The sequence below is a fragment of the Musa acuminata genome, chromosome BXJ2-6 (assembly GCF_036884655.1).
Source record: "Musa acuminata AAA Group cultivar baxijiao chromosome BXJ2-6, Cavendish_Baxijiao_AAA, whole genome shotgun sequence".
Taxonomy (NCBI): Eukaryota; Viridiplantae; Streptophyta; class Magnoliopsida; order Zingiberales; family Musaceae; genus Musa; species Musa acuminata.
Genome location: NC_088343.1, coordinates 16,103,194 through 16,119,872, shown reverse-complemented (window position 1 = coordinate 16,119,872; position 16,679 = coordinate 16,103,194). Strand labels below are relative to the sequence as shown.

Sequence of the window (16,679 nt, the reverse complement as noted above, 5' to 3'; positions counted from 1 at the left end):
AAAATGGCCCTTCCCCCTTCCTCCTCGTCTTCGTCGGCTCGTCTCTTCTTTCATCTGCGGCCAGGGTATAGCCTCTTTCTCTCTCTGTTGGGTAAGTATATGTTCGTCATATCCATTTCGATTCTGTCGTAGCTGGGGGAGGGGTGCACGGCCGACCAGGACTGCGATGGCGACCTTGGCGTTTGCGTGAGCATCTGGCCGTACGATCCAAGATCCAAGGTCTGCATTCGTCACTACCCGTTTCCGATCCGTAATTTGGGGCTTTGAGTTGGGTGGTTTCGTTTCCCTGCTAATTTGGGACTGGGATGTGCATAGGTGAAGGATCTGCCGTTCAACAAGTACTCGTGGCAGACGACGCACAACTCCTACGCCAAAGCGGGGGCACATTCCGCCACCGGTGCTACCCTTCTCACTTTCACCAACGAGCAAGACGACGTCACTTCCCAGCTCAACGTACGCTTCTTCGCTCTCTCGCATGTTCACCTTTGCTTTCGAATTCTCTTTCCCCGGCGAGGCTTGTACGCCTCGCCGGAGCTGTCGGCATCGTACACAACCCGCGGCCCCAGAAAGTCTCTTTAAACGTGGCTACGCAGGGCGTGAGTCCGAAATAGTTTGCCCCCGGGACCCTCATTAAAGTCGGTCCCGCGCTCGTACGACGGAACAACGTCAAAGGCACGACTCCAAGAGTGATCTTTCGTCAGAAAAATTGAGACTATAGAATCTCGTAGCGTAAGATAAAATGCGAATATTTAAAAATTCAGATGATATACGTTTTATTTTTTTATTAATAATCTTTAAGTAGTATTCAAAATATTATTCAATTTTTTACTTTAATTTTCATTTTTTAAAACATATATACTAGTTACTTCATTAAAATTTTACTTATCAGTATATAGTAAATTTTAAATAAATCAAATTAAGAATAAATACAACTAAGAATAAATTATAAAAAATAACTTAATTACATTTATGTTCGATATTTTTAAGCTTACAGCTTTACGAGATAACTACATCTGGTTGACTAAAACATCAATAATTTATTCCTTCAACACTAATTATTTACTTATTTAAAATCCATCTAACTAAAAAGTAAAAAATTAAAGGTCAGAGATTTGGGTAAAATAGAAATATAATTTAGAACAAAATAATATTTGAAATATAAAGCACTTCAAATATTTTTTAAAAAGAAGTTAGGTGAAATTATATATGTGTGTGTGATATCCATCAAAAGTATGGTAATTTTATATATATATATACACACACACAGATATATATATATATATATATATATATATATATATATATATATGAGTAATTTATTTTTTAACCTAAGGAGTGTTCCTATTGTTAAATTTAAATGAAATTACAAGAGTCTCTTCCGACTATTCATAATTTCATATTATTTATAATCTCTCTAATTTCGTATTTATTTTTATCCTTACCCACAATCCGCACCCCTCCTCCCCCCCCCCGTATACCCTACTATTATTAGCTCTCCCCACCACTTGTGTAACTTACTGGCTAGTTTTTAAAAGCTTAAAAAATGATATTTCTGGGTGAATATAGTTGACCTAGAAAATGAGGTCTTCTAGGTTATTACATAATATACATAACCCTAAAAACGTTAAATCAATTTAATAAGCATAAAAAATTATTCCTTACGTCAAAAATCTATTCAGTTCGTTTCATTTTATTCTATCTTGTTTTCATTATTTTATTTCATCTTCAACGATTAAGAGAAGGAGGAAAAGAAGAAGAAGATATAAAGGAATAAGTTATGAATATTTAAAGTTTTTAATATGAGATTGTAAATAACAAGAAGAGGGTTGCAAATAATAATCTCCAATTTAAATGGGGCATCGTGATAGATTAGTTAATCGTCAAGTTAAATGAATCAAACCCCCAAATTAGACTTCAAATTTCCTAAAATAACCAAAAACATAAAACATAAAAAATATTTTTATTATATTTTTTTTATTTTAAAAGTTTGAGATGAGTTAGATAAGTTTTATAGCATTATACTCAATAAATTAATTGCGTTACCCTTGATTATAGAATCAAATGAAATTGTGTTGCACAAATGATATGTTTTGAGCCTTAATGAGAGTTATGTATGTCATTTAATGTAATAAAATTTAAAAATATATTAAATTAAATTATAAAAATCTCTAAAATAAATAAAAATATTTATATGATATCTTCTTTTGATAGTGAGATTGAGGTGAGTTGAACTCATAACTCAAATGTGTTATATTTAATAGTAGAATCAACACATGGTTTTCCAATTTAGTATACCCATAGTCCATTTACGACACCATAAAGTTTGTGAAGCTCACATCAATCTTTCATTTTTTTTGAATTGATTTTGATATTTTTTTAAGTTGATTGTGCAATACAGCTCATTATGATAGCACATCATAAAGTTTGTCCAACTTACATCCGGTTTGTTTGAGCAAAATAATCGAACCCCCGGACGTGGAACCGCGCGGTTCAGAAACGGTCGGTCGGGTGCGTGGGATGAATAAGACACAGCTATTTCTGACGACGTGTTATTATACTATAGGCAGAACAGGCGGGTCCACGGTTGCTGGTTCGTGGCAATGGTGGAGGATAGATAGAATGAGATGGTGAAAGGACAGGCGCGTCACGGACGGCACGGGCGAAGGCAGGCGGGTCCACTCTTTTCGCACGAGCCAAAAGATTCGGTACTCCCGACATAAAATAAAACAAAATTCGATTTTTTATTTATAAAAATATTTAAAATAATGATACATTTTCGAAAAAAAATATATTTTTCAAAAATTTTGTGCATTTAGCCCTACTTGAATTTTTTTTAAATAATACTCTTAGTCATATGAAAAGATCATTTTATATATTTTTTATTATATTAATTATTATATGACGTCGCGCAAGAGTTAATCATTGCATGTAACCCTACTCCATCATATGTTATTTCCCCTTGTACTCGTAGCTTTTGCATGAGACTAGCTACCCTGTTCATTGTGTATAGGACTATCCACTTTTATTATGCATGGCATGGGATCGCTCTTATTAATTTTGAGCGAGTTGTAGACTATCGAGTTCGAGTGAAAATACTGATAAATGAGATAGGCTTGGTAAAAAAGATAATCGAAATGAAGGGTAGAATGATAATTAAAAAAATATTATTTCAAAAAAAATTTAAAGTAGTAGTACTTTACAAAAATCTATGAAAAATATTAAAAAGTAATTTTTAAAAAAAGAATTCACCGTATAAAATATGATATTTTTGTATTGAAATTTTTCACAAAACAAAATGAGAACATGCGCAACTAAAGTAGAGATTACTTTGGGCAGTGGGGTAGAGCCACTAAGTCACGTGATCTTACAATGCTCTGTCTTGAAGTCCTATAAAGTTGCCTTTTGTGAGGTTTGGTGGATGGCCTTACCATGATGAATGTGGCAGAAGGAAGCAGATCCGATGGATCTGACAATTTTCTTTTCTTGGACCAGCTTTAAAAAGATTAGCCTTTGATTCTTTGGTCGGAATATTAAGATGATGCAGGCTACCATTTGCATCCATAACACTATCTATCTTCTTGGTCGAGCTCGTGTTACTAGGATTAGATCCGATAGCAATATCTCGTTAATGGTGGAGGAATTGATGCCCACTTAGTTGTCAATTAAGATAGTTACATGTCAATATCTCGTTAGTACCTACCTACCAAATATTCTTCTCCTATTTGTTCGAGTCAGATAAATATATAGTAACATCAAAATATGTAATATAATATAAATTACAAAAATATCAATGCAAATTAGAGCTAAAGAATTATTACAACTGACTAAGATTAACTATAGATATCGATCTATCTATGTCTAGGGATATATATAGCAATATCAACCCACAAAACCCCCATAATCAAATTTTTTTTGAATTTACTAATTAGTTCCCTTAAAATGGCAAAAAGATAATATTTATCGTCCTCTAACATGGTATTATTATAAGTTTTAATTGTGATTCTACCCAAACTAAATTACAAAATCTTCCGAGTTATTCAAACATAGAATAACCAATGAAATCTTATTCATATCATATTTACTTGTTATCTTTTAAATAATTGATGTAAGTTGGATAAACTTTATGATGAACTGCATTGCACAATCAACTTCAAAAAAAAAAAAATCAAAATCAATTCAAAAAAATTGAAAGATTGATGTGAGCTCCACAATCTTTACGGTGTCACCGTCGCCCCTCAGCCGCACCGTTGTCGCGCTTGACTCGACCTCACCGCAACCCCCGTCCGTTCCTACTCCCATATAAGTACTTCGGCTGCCTCTAATAGAAATCCCGTTCCAATCTCACGGCCGCAGAAGCGAAAAAATGGCCCTTCCCCCTTCCTCCTTCTTCGTCCTCCTCTTCCTCTCCGTCGGCTCGTCTCTTCTTTCATCTGCCGCCAAGGTATCACCTCTTTCTCTCTCTGTTGGGTGAGTATCGGTTTGTCATCTCCATTTCGATTCTGTTGCAGCTGGGGGAGGGGTGCTCGGCCAACCAGGACTGCGACGCCGGACTACGCTGCGACGGCTGCGATGGCGACCTTGGAGTTTGCGTGAGAATCCGGCCGTACGAACCGAGATCCAAGGTCCGCATTCGTCACTACCCGTTTTCGATCCGTAATTTGGGGCTTTGGGTGGGATGGTTTCGTTTCCGGGCTAATTTGGGACTGGAATGTGCGCAGGGGAAGGATCTGCCATTCAACAAGTACTCGTGGCTGACGACGCACAACTCCTTCGCCGATGCGGGGGCGCATTCCGCCACCGGCGCTACCCTTATCACCTTCACCAACCAGCATGACAACATCACTTCCCAGCTTAATGTACGCTTCCTCGCTCTCTCGCATGTTCACTTTTGCTATCGAATTCTTTCCCCGGCGAGGCTTGTACGCCTCCCCGGACCTGTCGGGATCGTACACAATCCGCGGCCCTAGAAAGCCTCTCAAAACGTGCATAGTCGGCGTGAGTCCGAACTAGTTTGCCCCTTGAGACCCGCGGTCCCGCGCTCGTAGGACGGAACAGCGTCAAAGCTTATTCGGGTCTCATCATGGGCCAAGAGCGGGCTGGGGTGGTTCCAATAGTCCATCTTTCGTGAGAAAAATTGGGACGAGAAGCGCTTCTCGTGGCGCGAAGCCTAAAGTTTCGATCAAAGTTGGAAGGTGAGACAAGAAAAGAAGGTCGACACGTTTCTCTGCGATTACCACTCGCCCACCTGCCCCGTCATTGGAGGCAATGATCACGGGACCCACTTGGTGGTGACCGTAGGAAACGTATTCCTGAGAAAGGAAGCGTGGGCTGCTTTAGAAGCGAAGAAGTCGGTCCAACTCGTTCCAACCTCTAGAAAAAGAGAGATTATTCTCTCTTTTCTTTTTTTTTGCTTTAAATCGTCGCATTGTTTTAATTATTCCAGCTTTCGCCATCCACTTTTGTTAATCCCAATCCCCGTGTGGACCTGATCGGAGAAGATGCGCTGATGCTGGGGTGATGATACGTTTATTTTTTATCTATTAAGATGGAGAGTTGGTAGAACGCGGACTCAAAAAGTTCCTGGACGAAGTCTGATGAGTCAAATCGATCATAAGAGTTTGTTAATATCAAATTGTGACATGCATAATGTTTGGCTACGCAATCAAGAAGTAACACATGGTAGATGGAAAGGAAAACAAGTTTTTTGTTATTCCTAATCTGTAATATGCTTATATAAAATTTGCTTCAAATATTTATCATATTAGTTAAACTTTTATCATTTGTATATTTTGAAAACCATAAACAAAGTTGTTAATTAGCTTGTTAAAATGGCAAAAAATAGATTATTTGATTTTTTTTAGGTTAGCCTATCAATCGATTTCAAAATACTAGGTTGTTAATTATTTCTTTCGTTAATGATTTAATATTTCATTTCTATAAAAATGTATATGATATTTATTTTTTATTCATCTGGTGTTTCTTTTTTCTTTTTTGTTTGTTTTTCTATGCATGGTGAAGTTTTTAAACCCTGGTTTAGTTGCATGTGTCACTAGTAAGGTCTATTCTTCTGCATTAGAAATAAAACACTTGAATATCACTTTAATTTCTTTTTGAGATTGATAAGATCCAATTGTCTGTCCACAATTTGGATGCAATTAGCCTAAGAGGCTCTTGTCATTCTAATGGGCCACCTAATATAGATTCAAATTATTTGTTTAGATGCATCAGAGAGTGCCACCAACTTTAGACAAATTAAACAAAATTAATGATTGTTTAGGGGGCTTACAAGTTGTTCTTTCTAAGATCTTATTCCTTTCCCAAAGCACAAAGATGCTAATGATGCCACTTGAATTTTAAAATCAATCGTTGACTCATCTGATAAGTTGGTAGAATAGATAATTGGAATTCTGTGCCAACTTTCTGCTCCGGTCTTGTTTTAAGCCATTACAACTCAGATTCCTTTGCTCTCTGAAATCATACTCATCCACACACAGAGATAAGATAGTTTTTTCTGTTTACTCTTTTTTAATCCACAAATAGATTTCATTGTGCAGCCCTAAAAATCACCTGGGTCCAATGTATTTGCAGAATCTTTTGTTAATTACAACCAGAATAGAAGAAATTATGAAGGCAGCTGTCGTCTTGCTATATCATTTTTATTTGGAGATATATAATATGTATCATGAATCACCCATGGTTAATATATGCACATTCACGAGGACAGTATTTTTGATATTTTTACAGAATGGTGTTAGGGGTTTGATGCTGGATATGTATGACTTCAGAAATGACGTCTGGCTTTGCCACTCTACTGGTGGCCAATGTTATAACTTCACCGCATTTGTAAGCTTCTATATAGAGCTGATTCTCCTTAAGATCCCCCGACTGACTACTAATCCTGAATAGCTGTTTATCAGCAACCTGCCATCAATGTTCTCAAAGAAATTGAGACTTTCCTAGCAGCCAACCCTTCAGAGGTCATAACCATATTCATTGAAGATTATGTCAAATCCCCCAGTGGTCTCAGCAAGGTGTTCAATGCTTCAGGTCTCATGAAGTATTGGTTTCCGGTGGACCAGATGCCTAAGAATGGCAGTGACTGGCCTTTGCTAAGTAAAATGATCGACCAGAATCATCGTCTTCTGGTCTTCACATCTGTAGCTTCTAAGGAGGCTTCTGAGGGCATCGCCTATGAGTGGAACTATGTAGTTGAAAATCAATGTAAGAAGAGATTGCGATCCAACTTCTAGTATTGAGTGGTCATACACACATCAGATTATGCATTAATATTTCTCAATGTGTATTATGAGTTGCAGATGGAGATGAAGGAATGACTCCAGGTTCATGCCCCAGTCGAGCTGAGTCATCTCCCATGAGCACCACATTGAAATCTCTTGTACTGATGAACTATTTCCGAACAAATCCTAGTGCGTCTTCTGCATGCCATAATAATTCGGCTCCTCTTCTTGGCATGCTTAAAACTTGTCATGGTTTGTCAGCCAACCGGTGGGCCAACTTCATAGCTGTTGATTTCTACATGGTAGTGTATATATGCTATTTTTCTGTGTTTTCGGTTTCCGCTGAACAGGGCACTCACTTTTGATTTGAAATTAACTTGCTTCATTCATGATGCAGAAAGGTGATGCGCCTGAGGCTGCAGATGTAGCAAATGGACACATGGTTTGTGGCTGTGATAATATTGCCTATTGCAAGGTGAGAAGAACTTCCTATTGGATAAGTAGTCAAAGAAAAATATGTTCACATGGAACTGGAACTCATGATGAAATCAATACATATCATGACATTATCAAGTAGCATGTAGTTTTTCATTTTTGACTTAGGCTTCTGGGAAGGTTTGATGCAGAAAAATATGAAGGGCGCACAAGGGATCATACACCAATACATATAGCATAGGTTAACTTAGTTACTACATGAACCTAGATCTGTTCTCATTTAATTCCAATTACAATAGACCCTGATTATTTAATACTTTCAGGTAAATAATAAACAACCACGTATATCTATGACTTTGTGTAAACGTCTCTAAGGATGAAAAACCATTTAGCATGGCTGGTCAAATCATGCTAGATAGAATGGTAAATATGAATTGTGGGTGGTTTTCAAACTTGCATTAGCATTTGAATAGATTAATACAATAAAAACATGAGGGTATAAATTCCCATGTGAATTGTAAGCATGATTTAACTAGTAATATGCTAATTAACTTAGATGCATGACCATGGTATTAAGTAAATTTAAAAGCCAGTTAGAACGTACACGTATGACCTAACAACTATAAGTTTATCTATCTCCTGAATGAGGTCAATCCCTCCAGTGTTGTGTTGATTACAAGATTAGAGATTATTTTTGGATCAAAATTCATAACTTATTACCTAGATTTTCCCAACAATTGAATGAAGGCCAAGAGCAGGCTTTGTGAAATGAGTTTCTGTTCAATGGCATTTTGAGAACCTTGTGCGATTATATGACCATTTTGGCAGGAAAATTTTAGAAGATATAGGTTTGTGCTAGAACTAGAAAACATTAAGGTACCAGTTTGGCAACCTTTATCATTTTTTGTGCACTTCTTTGTGTCATTCACTTTAATAACAGTAACAAAATCATAAATTTTAACTATTTGAGATTGACTATATAGATCTTTTGTTGTGATTAAGACATGTAAAGAGCCATATATGTTTGGTTAAATTTAAAATATTTAAAATTTTATTTATAATTTCTGTTAAAATCTTTTTAAATCTTCCTCTATCTTTCCTCTTCCTAATAATATTAATTATTATTATTTTTAACTATCATATCTATAGGTCTCTTAAGCATATGTGTATATCATCTTAAATGATTTTTTTTTATTTTATCTTTTATCTAGATGATACCTAATTGTTCATGAATAAAAATATTTTTTTTCTTCTATTTTTAGTAATTTCACACATTTATATGAATATTTTTATCTTAATAATATAAACTTTATATATATATGTATGTATATATATTATAGTGTTTTGGTAACTATACTATACGGTTGCAAAATTTAGAGATGCTTGACATTGGGATACATTCGGTAAATGTAAATAAACTCTAACAGATCCTAAACATTATGACACATTAGGGCTAATTTATATTTGAACATGTTAATGGGCTCTACAGGCTAATGCCACCTTTGGCACTTGTGCTCTGCCACGAAGGTCGTCACCTCCAAAGTCGTCACCAACAGCATCCACTTCAGCTGAGACATCCAATGCCTCTTCCGCTGGAAGATTCTCTATGTTGCTTAAGGTGGTTCCAATCACTATAATCGTGCTGCTGGAGCTCATTTTATTTTGACCAGTTTGCAGTATGGGCTGCGTCGAGTTGTATGAACTTGAAGCCGATTCTTTGGTGTCGAGATTTGTTCTGTTCGCCATATTTTGTTCTTCTGTTTGCCTCTGAGTGTTCTTCCACGGGTCTTTATATTAATTGGTAGAGGATTTGTTTGGAACAAGATTGGAAGGCTTTTATAAGCTATTTATTTGCTTAGGTTCGGCATAATTAATAGTAATTCATCACGTATATATAAAGAAACAAAATTCTCCAGGATGGTTATTACTGGTGTTGAGCTGCGTCAAAAATGATGTTTTTAACCAGGAAAATTGTTTTGATCGTAATTCATTAAGTACGAAGCTTCATTCACCATTGCCGGCCTTTAAACCTCATAAGGTCTATAAAGCGGTGCCAAATTGGTTTGTTCGTCTTCAATGGGTTCAATAAAACCGCTCGGGCACACATAATTGGGTGCCTCAGGTCGCTTTCTCTCGTCCTCCCGAGTCAGCACGCGTTGGACTCCATCCTCGAGACGCCCGCCAAAAAGGTTCGAAAATGCGGAACACGTAATGAGGTGAGACTCCCGTTGGCGCCAAAATTTTCCCATGACGATCCTTCTTCGAGAAGATGCCCATGGAGCCCTAATTCAAAATTTTCGGCCCACGGTAATAGTTTAAATCCGCAGCGCGTCGCTCGTCTCTGCTCGCGGTCGCATTCATCGCCCCGTTTCTCCCCCCTTCCATTTGTTCGACGAAAGTCCGCGCAGAAGGATCCGAGATGTACGTAGTGAAGCGGGACGGACGGCCCGAGGCCGTCCACTTCGACAAGATCACGGCGCGGCTTAAGAAGCTGAGTTACGGGCTCACCCAGGAGCACTGCGACCCGGTGCTCGTCGCCCAGAAGGTGTGTGCCGGCGTCTATAAGGGCGTCACCACCAGCCAGCTCGATGAGCTCGCCGCCGAGACCGCCGCCGCCATGACCGCCAATCACCCCGACTATGCCTCGGTATGCCCCGCCTTCGTCTTCTTTGATGCCCCATCTTTTCCCTTTGTTTTGGTTGGCGAGATTCATTTTTCTCTGTGGTTTTCTTATAGCTCGCTGCGAGGATCGTGGTCTCTAATTTGCATAAGAACACAAAGAAGTCATTCTCCGAAACGTAAGTGAGTTTTGCTCTTTAGATTGTTTAGTTTCGGTTTTTGCTGTTCGTTACTAGCGACTTCTAAGGTTCCCGATTGGTGATGGATATGAATTCAGGATAAAGCTAATGTATCATCATTTCAACGAGAGATCTGGACAGGAGGCTCCGTTGATTGCTGATGATGTTTATGAGATAATCATGAAGGTAATTATTCGGTACCTTGGCGTGAGATGACACTATATATTTGCTTTGTCGGACTTAATTTTGTATTACTTGTGAAAATATTTTCTTAGCATATATTTGATGCATACATACAGTTCCTATATAAAATAGCTAATGCGACTACTAGGGGTAACAAACCATGCGGCTAAAACAATATACGTTATTCTATTATTATTATCTGGTCCTTTTAAAAAAAAAAGGCATGGCTTTGATCTGATTGTAGTTCAAAATTTCCTACTTGGATTATTGTCTATTGTGAAGATGCAAGGTTGTATAAAAAATCCTCCAATTAAATCATTTCAGAATGCTGCTCGCTTGGACAGTGAGATAATTTATGATCGAGATTTTGACTATGACTACTTTGGATTTAAAACTCTGGAGAGGTCATATCTCTTGAAAGTATCTGGCATGGTAGTTGAGAGGCCACAACACATGCTGATGAGAGTAGCTGTTGGAATCCACAAAGATGACATCAAGTCTGTTATCAGAACTTACCATCTGATGTCTCAACGGTGGTTCACTCATGCTTCTCCCACCTTGTTTAATGCAGGCACCCCTAGGCCGCAGGTACCTGATACTAGACTTGTTCTGTTCTTTTGCAAATTGCAATAGTTTATTCTTTTGTTTGCTTATATAGTTGATGTGTTTTGGCAGTTAAGTAGCTGTTTCTTGATATGCATGAAAGAAGATAGCATTGAGGGGATATATGATACTCTTAAGGAGTGTGCTATAATAAGCAAGTCAGCTGGAGGAATTGGTGTTTCAGTTCACAACATCCGAGCAACAGGCAGTTATATCCGTGGGACAAATGGAACATCTAATGGTATTGTTCCAATGCTAAGGGTGTTCAATGATACTGCTCGTTATGTTGATCAAGGAGGAGGCAAGAGAAAGGGTAATTTGGTTATGATTTTGGTTACTGTTATTTTCAGGTGATAATGTCCAATGTTTGAAATGCTGATCTTTGTTTAATACCTACTAGGTGCATTTGCCGTATATTTGGAACCTTGGCATGCTGATATGTATGAGTTCCTTGAACTTAGAAAGAACCATGGAAAGGTAATTTTTTTTCACTTGCTTAATGTTTTGATCACCTTTTGCATCTGCTTTCCTCTTTTATGTCATGTGATTTTTTTTTATCTATTTCTGACAAACAATTCAAATTGATTGCTTGTTGAGAAACACTCGGAGCTTCTCCAATGTGAGATGATGACAATTTAGAATGACAGTTTGATTAATGATAGCTTTCCCAAGAAGACTTCGTCTGATAACATTTAGAATGACAGTTTGATCAATGCTAGCTTTTCCAAGAATATTTCATCTACATTCATGTTTATCTATGGAATAAATTAGTGCATAAATATCATGTGTGCTTTCATTTTTCTTTTTAATCTCATAGAAAATTTAAAATGGTGCTAGTAGTGTATAGAATTCTTTTCTTTTTAAGAAAAAAAAAGTTGCAAAATGTTGCAAAATTGGGTGGAAAACATGTCTTTCATCCATGTTATATTGTTGTTTAGAGTTTTTAGTTTCTTGGCAGCATTATTTCAAGGTCTTAAACCTTGGGCAAAAAACAGTTGCATCCTTAGTTTGTATTTGATGTAACAAGATTCTTTTTTGGTGGTTTCACTTTGTATGGAAGATTCAGTATATTTGGTTGGCAAGATGCATTCTTTTACTTCGATATATGTGAGTGATTAGAGATCATGATTGTGAATTGAAGGTTACATAGCGGTTGTGCTCCTAATGGAAAAAGAGGATGACCATGGGTAATTTATTATATTCTCCAGCAATATGCTTTCATCCTCCAGATTGAATCTTGCTTCATCCTACTGTGATGAAAACATGTCCATCAGATTTCAGTAGTTAGATAAAGCTCAGACACTTGGAGTGATTTTCTGGAATGGATGTTTTCTTTTATGTAATTGTAAGTTCTTTTATTTTGTAGGAAGAGCATAGAGCTAGGGACCTGTTTTATGCCCTTTGGATTCCTGATCTGTTTATGGAAAGAGTTCAGAGTAATGGACAATGGTCATTGTTTTGCCCTAATGAAGCTCCGGGACTTGCTGATTGTTGGGGTGATGAATTTGAGAAACTCTACCTAAAATATGAGGATGAGGTAAGTCTGGCCTGCAAATAACAAATGCTTAAACAAGTTTTTAATTAATATTTGTAGTCATTCTCTTCCATTCATGTACTTTAGGGCAAGGCCAAGAAGGTTGTTGCAGCACAGAACCTTTGGTTTGAGATCCTTAAATCTCAGATTGAGACTGGAACACCGTATATGCTCTTCAAGGTATTAACTGTAATTATCATGCCCTTCAGAAATTTCTGAAGTCATGCTGATGACACCGTTACATTTATTCAGGATACTTGCAATAGAAAAAGTAATCAACAGAATCTTGGTACCATTAAATCTTCAAACCTATGCACTGAGATTATTGAATACACAAGTCCTACTGAAACAGCCGTGTGCAACCTGGCATCCATTGCTCTACCACGGTTTGTCAGGGAGAAGGTGTGTTCTCATGGATCTTTGTTTTCCCTTTTAGCAAAGGATTCCCAAGTTAGCTATCAGACCATGACATGGGGTACCATTTCTCCTTTTTTAATGGATTTGCTTTCAGGGTGTCCCACTAGAGTCACATCCATCCAGGTTGGTTGGTAGTAGTGGATCAAAGAACAGATACTTTGATTTTGACAAGCTTGGTGAGGTAGGATTTTAATTGCCTCAATTTATGAAATACATGCACATTGTTTCAGAGTATTTCTAAATTAACATATATTCTTTTGTTTACAGGTTACTGCAATAATAACCGAGAATCTCAACAAAATAATTGATGTGAACTACTATCCAGTTGAAACTGCAAGGAGATCAAACCTACGACATAGGCCAATAGGAATTGGTGTTCAGGGTTTGGCTGACACTTTCATTTTACTTGGCATGCCTTTTGATTCACCTGAGGTAATTGCTGAGATCAAATATGTTCTCTAGTTCCTTTATTATTTTTGATATGGACTACTATGTTAATGATTAACTCTTTCTGTAGGCTCAGCAGCTGAACAAGGATATATTTGAGACCATATATTACCATGCTCTCAAGTCTTCTTCTGAAATTGCTATTAGCAGTGGTCCTTATGAGACTTATCAAGGAAGTCCAGTAAGCAAGGTTTGGTTCTGCTTCTGTTAATCCTTGTATCTTCATTTGTGTTGAGACACCATCTTTGTATTAAAGCTTTTTCTAAATAATGGTTGTTGCCATCTGCTCAAATTGCTTAATGTGCTTTCTTGGGTGTGATCAGGGTTGATTTGTGCATGTTATTATTGCTATTACCATATTTTCATAGCAGAAACACATGTTTTCAGTATGCCTTGAATGAACTGGAATGTTAGAATGTGTAACTCTGAAGAGGAATATGTTTTTGAGCTGTGTTCGTTTCTTAGGTGCTACATTTCAGCATAAACGTTTAGTTTATGCCTGTAATAATTATTCCGCATCCTTGGAAGAATGCTGATTGTATTGTTGCTCAGGGAATTCTCCAACCTGACATGTGGAATGTTACTCTTTCTGATCGATGGGATTGGGCTGCATTAAGGGAAATGATATCAAAGAATGGTGTCAGAAACTCTCTTCTTATTGCTCCTATGCCCACTGCTTCAACTAGTCAAATTCTTGGCAACAATGAGTGTTTTGAGCCATACACATCCAACATCTACAGTCGCAGAGTTTTAAGGTATGCTTTGGACATAATATCATTTTTGAAATGAATCAATCAACCTATATGATAACACTACTTTTTTTCAGTGGGGAATTCGTTGTGGTGAATAAACATCTCCTGCATGACTTGACTGAGATGGGTCTATGGTCACCTGCTCTCAAGAACAAGATAATTTATGAGGATGGTTCTGTTCTCAAGATTCCTGAAATTCCAGATAACTTAAAAGCAATTTACAAGTGAGACAATGCAAGCAAATAACTCATTCCTATTGTCTAAGATATTTTTCCTTGATCTAATAAGTGTTTTGTGATTTTAGAACTGTTTGGGAGATTAAACAAAGGACTCTAGTTGACATGGCTGTTGATCGTGGGTGTTACATAGATCAGAGTCAGAGCCTTAATATCCACATGGACCAGCCAAATTTTGGGAAGCTAACATCGCTGCACTTCTATGCTTGGTCCAAGGTTTGATGCCTCTTTATTTTCAACTAGTAATCTTAAATATGCTTATTATCCACAATGACCTACAATGCATTTATTTCCTTGAATTGGAACACATGAGGTGTAATGCTCGTGGACCTTTTGAATGTAGGGTTTGAAAACTGGAATGTATTATTTGCGTTCTCGTGCTGCTGCAGATGCAATCAAGTTTACTGTGGACACTTCTTTGCTCCAAGTACGGTTTCTCTTTTGATTTTCTTTAGTTATATAAATCATTTGATTTCTTTGATTACTAAATTCCTATTGGTATATTTTCAAATTGGGTTTGGCTTTTCATTTGTGGAATGCAGAAAACAACTAAGCCGGTGGAGGATGATGATGTCGAAGCCAAAATGGCACAGGTTGTTTGTTCCTTGGAAAACCGTGAAGAGTGCATGGCATGTGGAAGTTAAGATGTAATATTCCAGCAGCAGATGTTTTCAGTCTCTAACTGAAACACCAGAAGCAGAAGCAGAAGCAGAAGCAGAAGCACCATGATGAAAAGTAAGATACTCATCTACAGCTTTGGGCTCTCCTGGTGTCACTTTAGGGTTGCTTGATGGGATCAAATGAAGGCTCATGTGTGTGTGTGTGTGTTTGTTTATTAGTGAATTTGGATGTGTTATTTGTTTAGAGCTACTATCTAATAGCTAATGTATTGTTTGGATAGTTCTGCATAAACAAGATAGACCGACTCAGGTGCAAATGAAGGCTCATGTGTGTGTGTTTTAGTGAATTTGGATGTGTTATTTGTTTAGAGATACAATCTAATATCTAGTGTCTTGTTTGTATAGTTCTGCATAAACAAGATAAGACTGCCTCAGGTGCATATGATGGAATGCCACTGGTCCTTTAAATAGACTTGAAATTCTAGTCCTGTATCAATATGCTAATTATTGAATCCAAAGTCTTCTTCTCAGAATGAATTTCAGTCAGAGGAAGATATACTTCAACATGCAAGTGCTTTTTCTGTATATTCTTTTGAATTTGGTAAGATGAATTTTGGTGGTCAACCTTGATATGATCAAATTGTTTTGCTCTGTTTGTTTGTTTTCCTTCTTGGTTTTTCAAGTGTTATCTTATTTGGAACTGGAAAATATGTTTGATTAAAAAAAAAGTTTGCAAGGAATTCAGATTGCTTTATATAGTTTTTGTTTGGTTAGTATATTGTCATGTTAGGATTGATTGGATTGTGTGTGTCAATTGCGATAGGTGCTTTTAGTGTTTTTATTTTCTAGGCAGATATATCATGCAAAGGGATATTATGATTTGGTCGATTACATTAGGCACTATTGATGTTTCATTTTTTTTTTGTTAAAGATAGATGCATAGTGAGGGACATTATGGTGTAGTCAATTGTATTAAGTGTTTTGGATGTTTTTTTTTATTATGTGTAGGGGATGTTTTGACCCGATTGATTACACTAAACATTTTTTATGTTTTACTCTTCTTCTTGATGAACACAACATGCATAAGAAAATGTTTTGGCATAATAGGTTTGGTGTATGTTGGATGAGATTAAGAGGTGATAAGAAGCTACAAGTGTGTTTGTTAAGATTCCTCTAATGATCAAATTAGTTTGTGTGTATTGTGGTAAAAAAATCAGGAGTTCAAATGTTGGAATCCAATTTACTTAATTCATGATTAAAATCTGTAAGGATTGCTTATTTAATATTTGTTTTGTAACCAAGGCCGATTACAAAATATTAAATACATTAATGATAAATTATTCTTTTAGATGTCATGTTGTTGTAACATTCTCAATTGATGTGTTATACTCCATTATTTCATGTATTCAATCTTCA

At 36.8% G+C, this 16,679-nt stretch overlaps 2 protein-coding genes across 3 annotated transcripts; both read left to right on the top strand.

Moving 5' to 3' along the window:
* The first annotated feature begins 4,283 nt into the window (after positions 1–4,283).
* On the top strand, positions 4,284–9,588 carry LOC103988521 (PI-PLC X domain-containing protein At5g67130). Of its 2 annotated transcripts, XM_009407063.3 has the most exons (8): positions 4,284–4,441; positions 4,509–4,622; positions 4,719–4,856; positions 6,745–6,843; positions 6,918–7,221; positions 7,317–7,540; positions 7,636–7,713; positions 9,163–9,588. In XM_009407063.3, exons 1-8 carry the CDS (start codon positions 4,364–4,366, stop codon positions 9,337–9,339), a joined length of 1,212 nt encoding a protein of 403 aa, XP_009405338.2. In that variant the 5' UTR covers positions 4,284–4,363; the 3' UTR covers positions 9,340–9,588. The 2 variants fall into 2 exon arrangements, with proteins under 2 accessions (XP_009405338.2, XP_018682661.2); XM_018827116.2 differs by lacking the exon at positions 6,745–6,843.
* A 147-nt stretch (positions 9,589–9,735) lies between these two features.
* LOC135615105 (ribonucleoside-diphosphate reductase large subunit) lies at positions 9,736–15,665 on the top strand. The gene is made up of 18 exons (XM_065113168.1): positions 9,736–9,889; positions 9,988–10,320; positions 10,410–10,471; positions 10,570–10,657; positions 10,979–11,242; positions 11,330–11,570; positions 11,658–11,734; positions 12,624–12,794; positions 12,879–12,971; positions 13,044–13,193; positions 13,303–13,389; positions 13,476–13,640; positions 13,726–13,845; positions 14,208–14,410; positions 14,482–14,631; positions 14,712–14,859; positions 14,987–15,070; positions 15,186–15,665. The coding sequence occupies exons 2-18, from the start codon at positions 10,093–10,095 to the stop codon at positions 15,285–15,287; spliced, it is 2,433 nt and encodes an 810-aa protein (XP_064969240.1). The 5' UTR covers positions 9,736–9,889; positions 9,988–10,092; the 3' UTR covers positions 15,288–15,665.
* The last annotated feature ends 1,014 nt before the right edge of the window (positions 15,666–16,679 follow it).

Coding starts and splice junctions, on each gene's coding strand:
- LOC135615105 (XM_065113168.1), top strand. CDS start 10,093: ATGTACGTAGTGAAGCGGGACGGACGGCCCGAGGCCGTCCACTTCGAC. Junction 10,658..10,978: donor TTTATGAGATAATCATGAAG/GTAATTATTCGG, acceptor AAATCATTTCAG/AATGCTGCTCGCTTGGACAG. Junction 13,194..13,302: donor CACGGTTTGTCAGGGAGAAG/GTGTGTTCTCAT, acceptor ATTTGCTTTCAG/GGTGTCCCACTAGAGTCACA.
- LOC103988521 (XM_009407063.3), top strand. CDS start 4,364: ATGGCCCTTCCCCCTTCCTCCTTCTTCGTCCTCCTCTTCCTCTCCGTC. Junction 4,623..4,718: donor CGTACGAACCGAGATCCAAG/GTCCGCATTCGT, acceptor GAATGTGCGCAG/GGGAAGGATCTGCCATTCAA. Junction 7,222..7,316: donor CTATGTAGTTGAAAATCAAT/GTAAGAAGAGAT, acceptor TATGAGTTGCAG/ATGGAGATGAAGGAATGACT.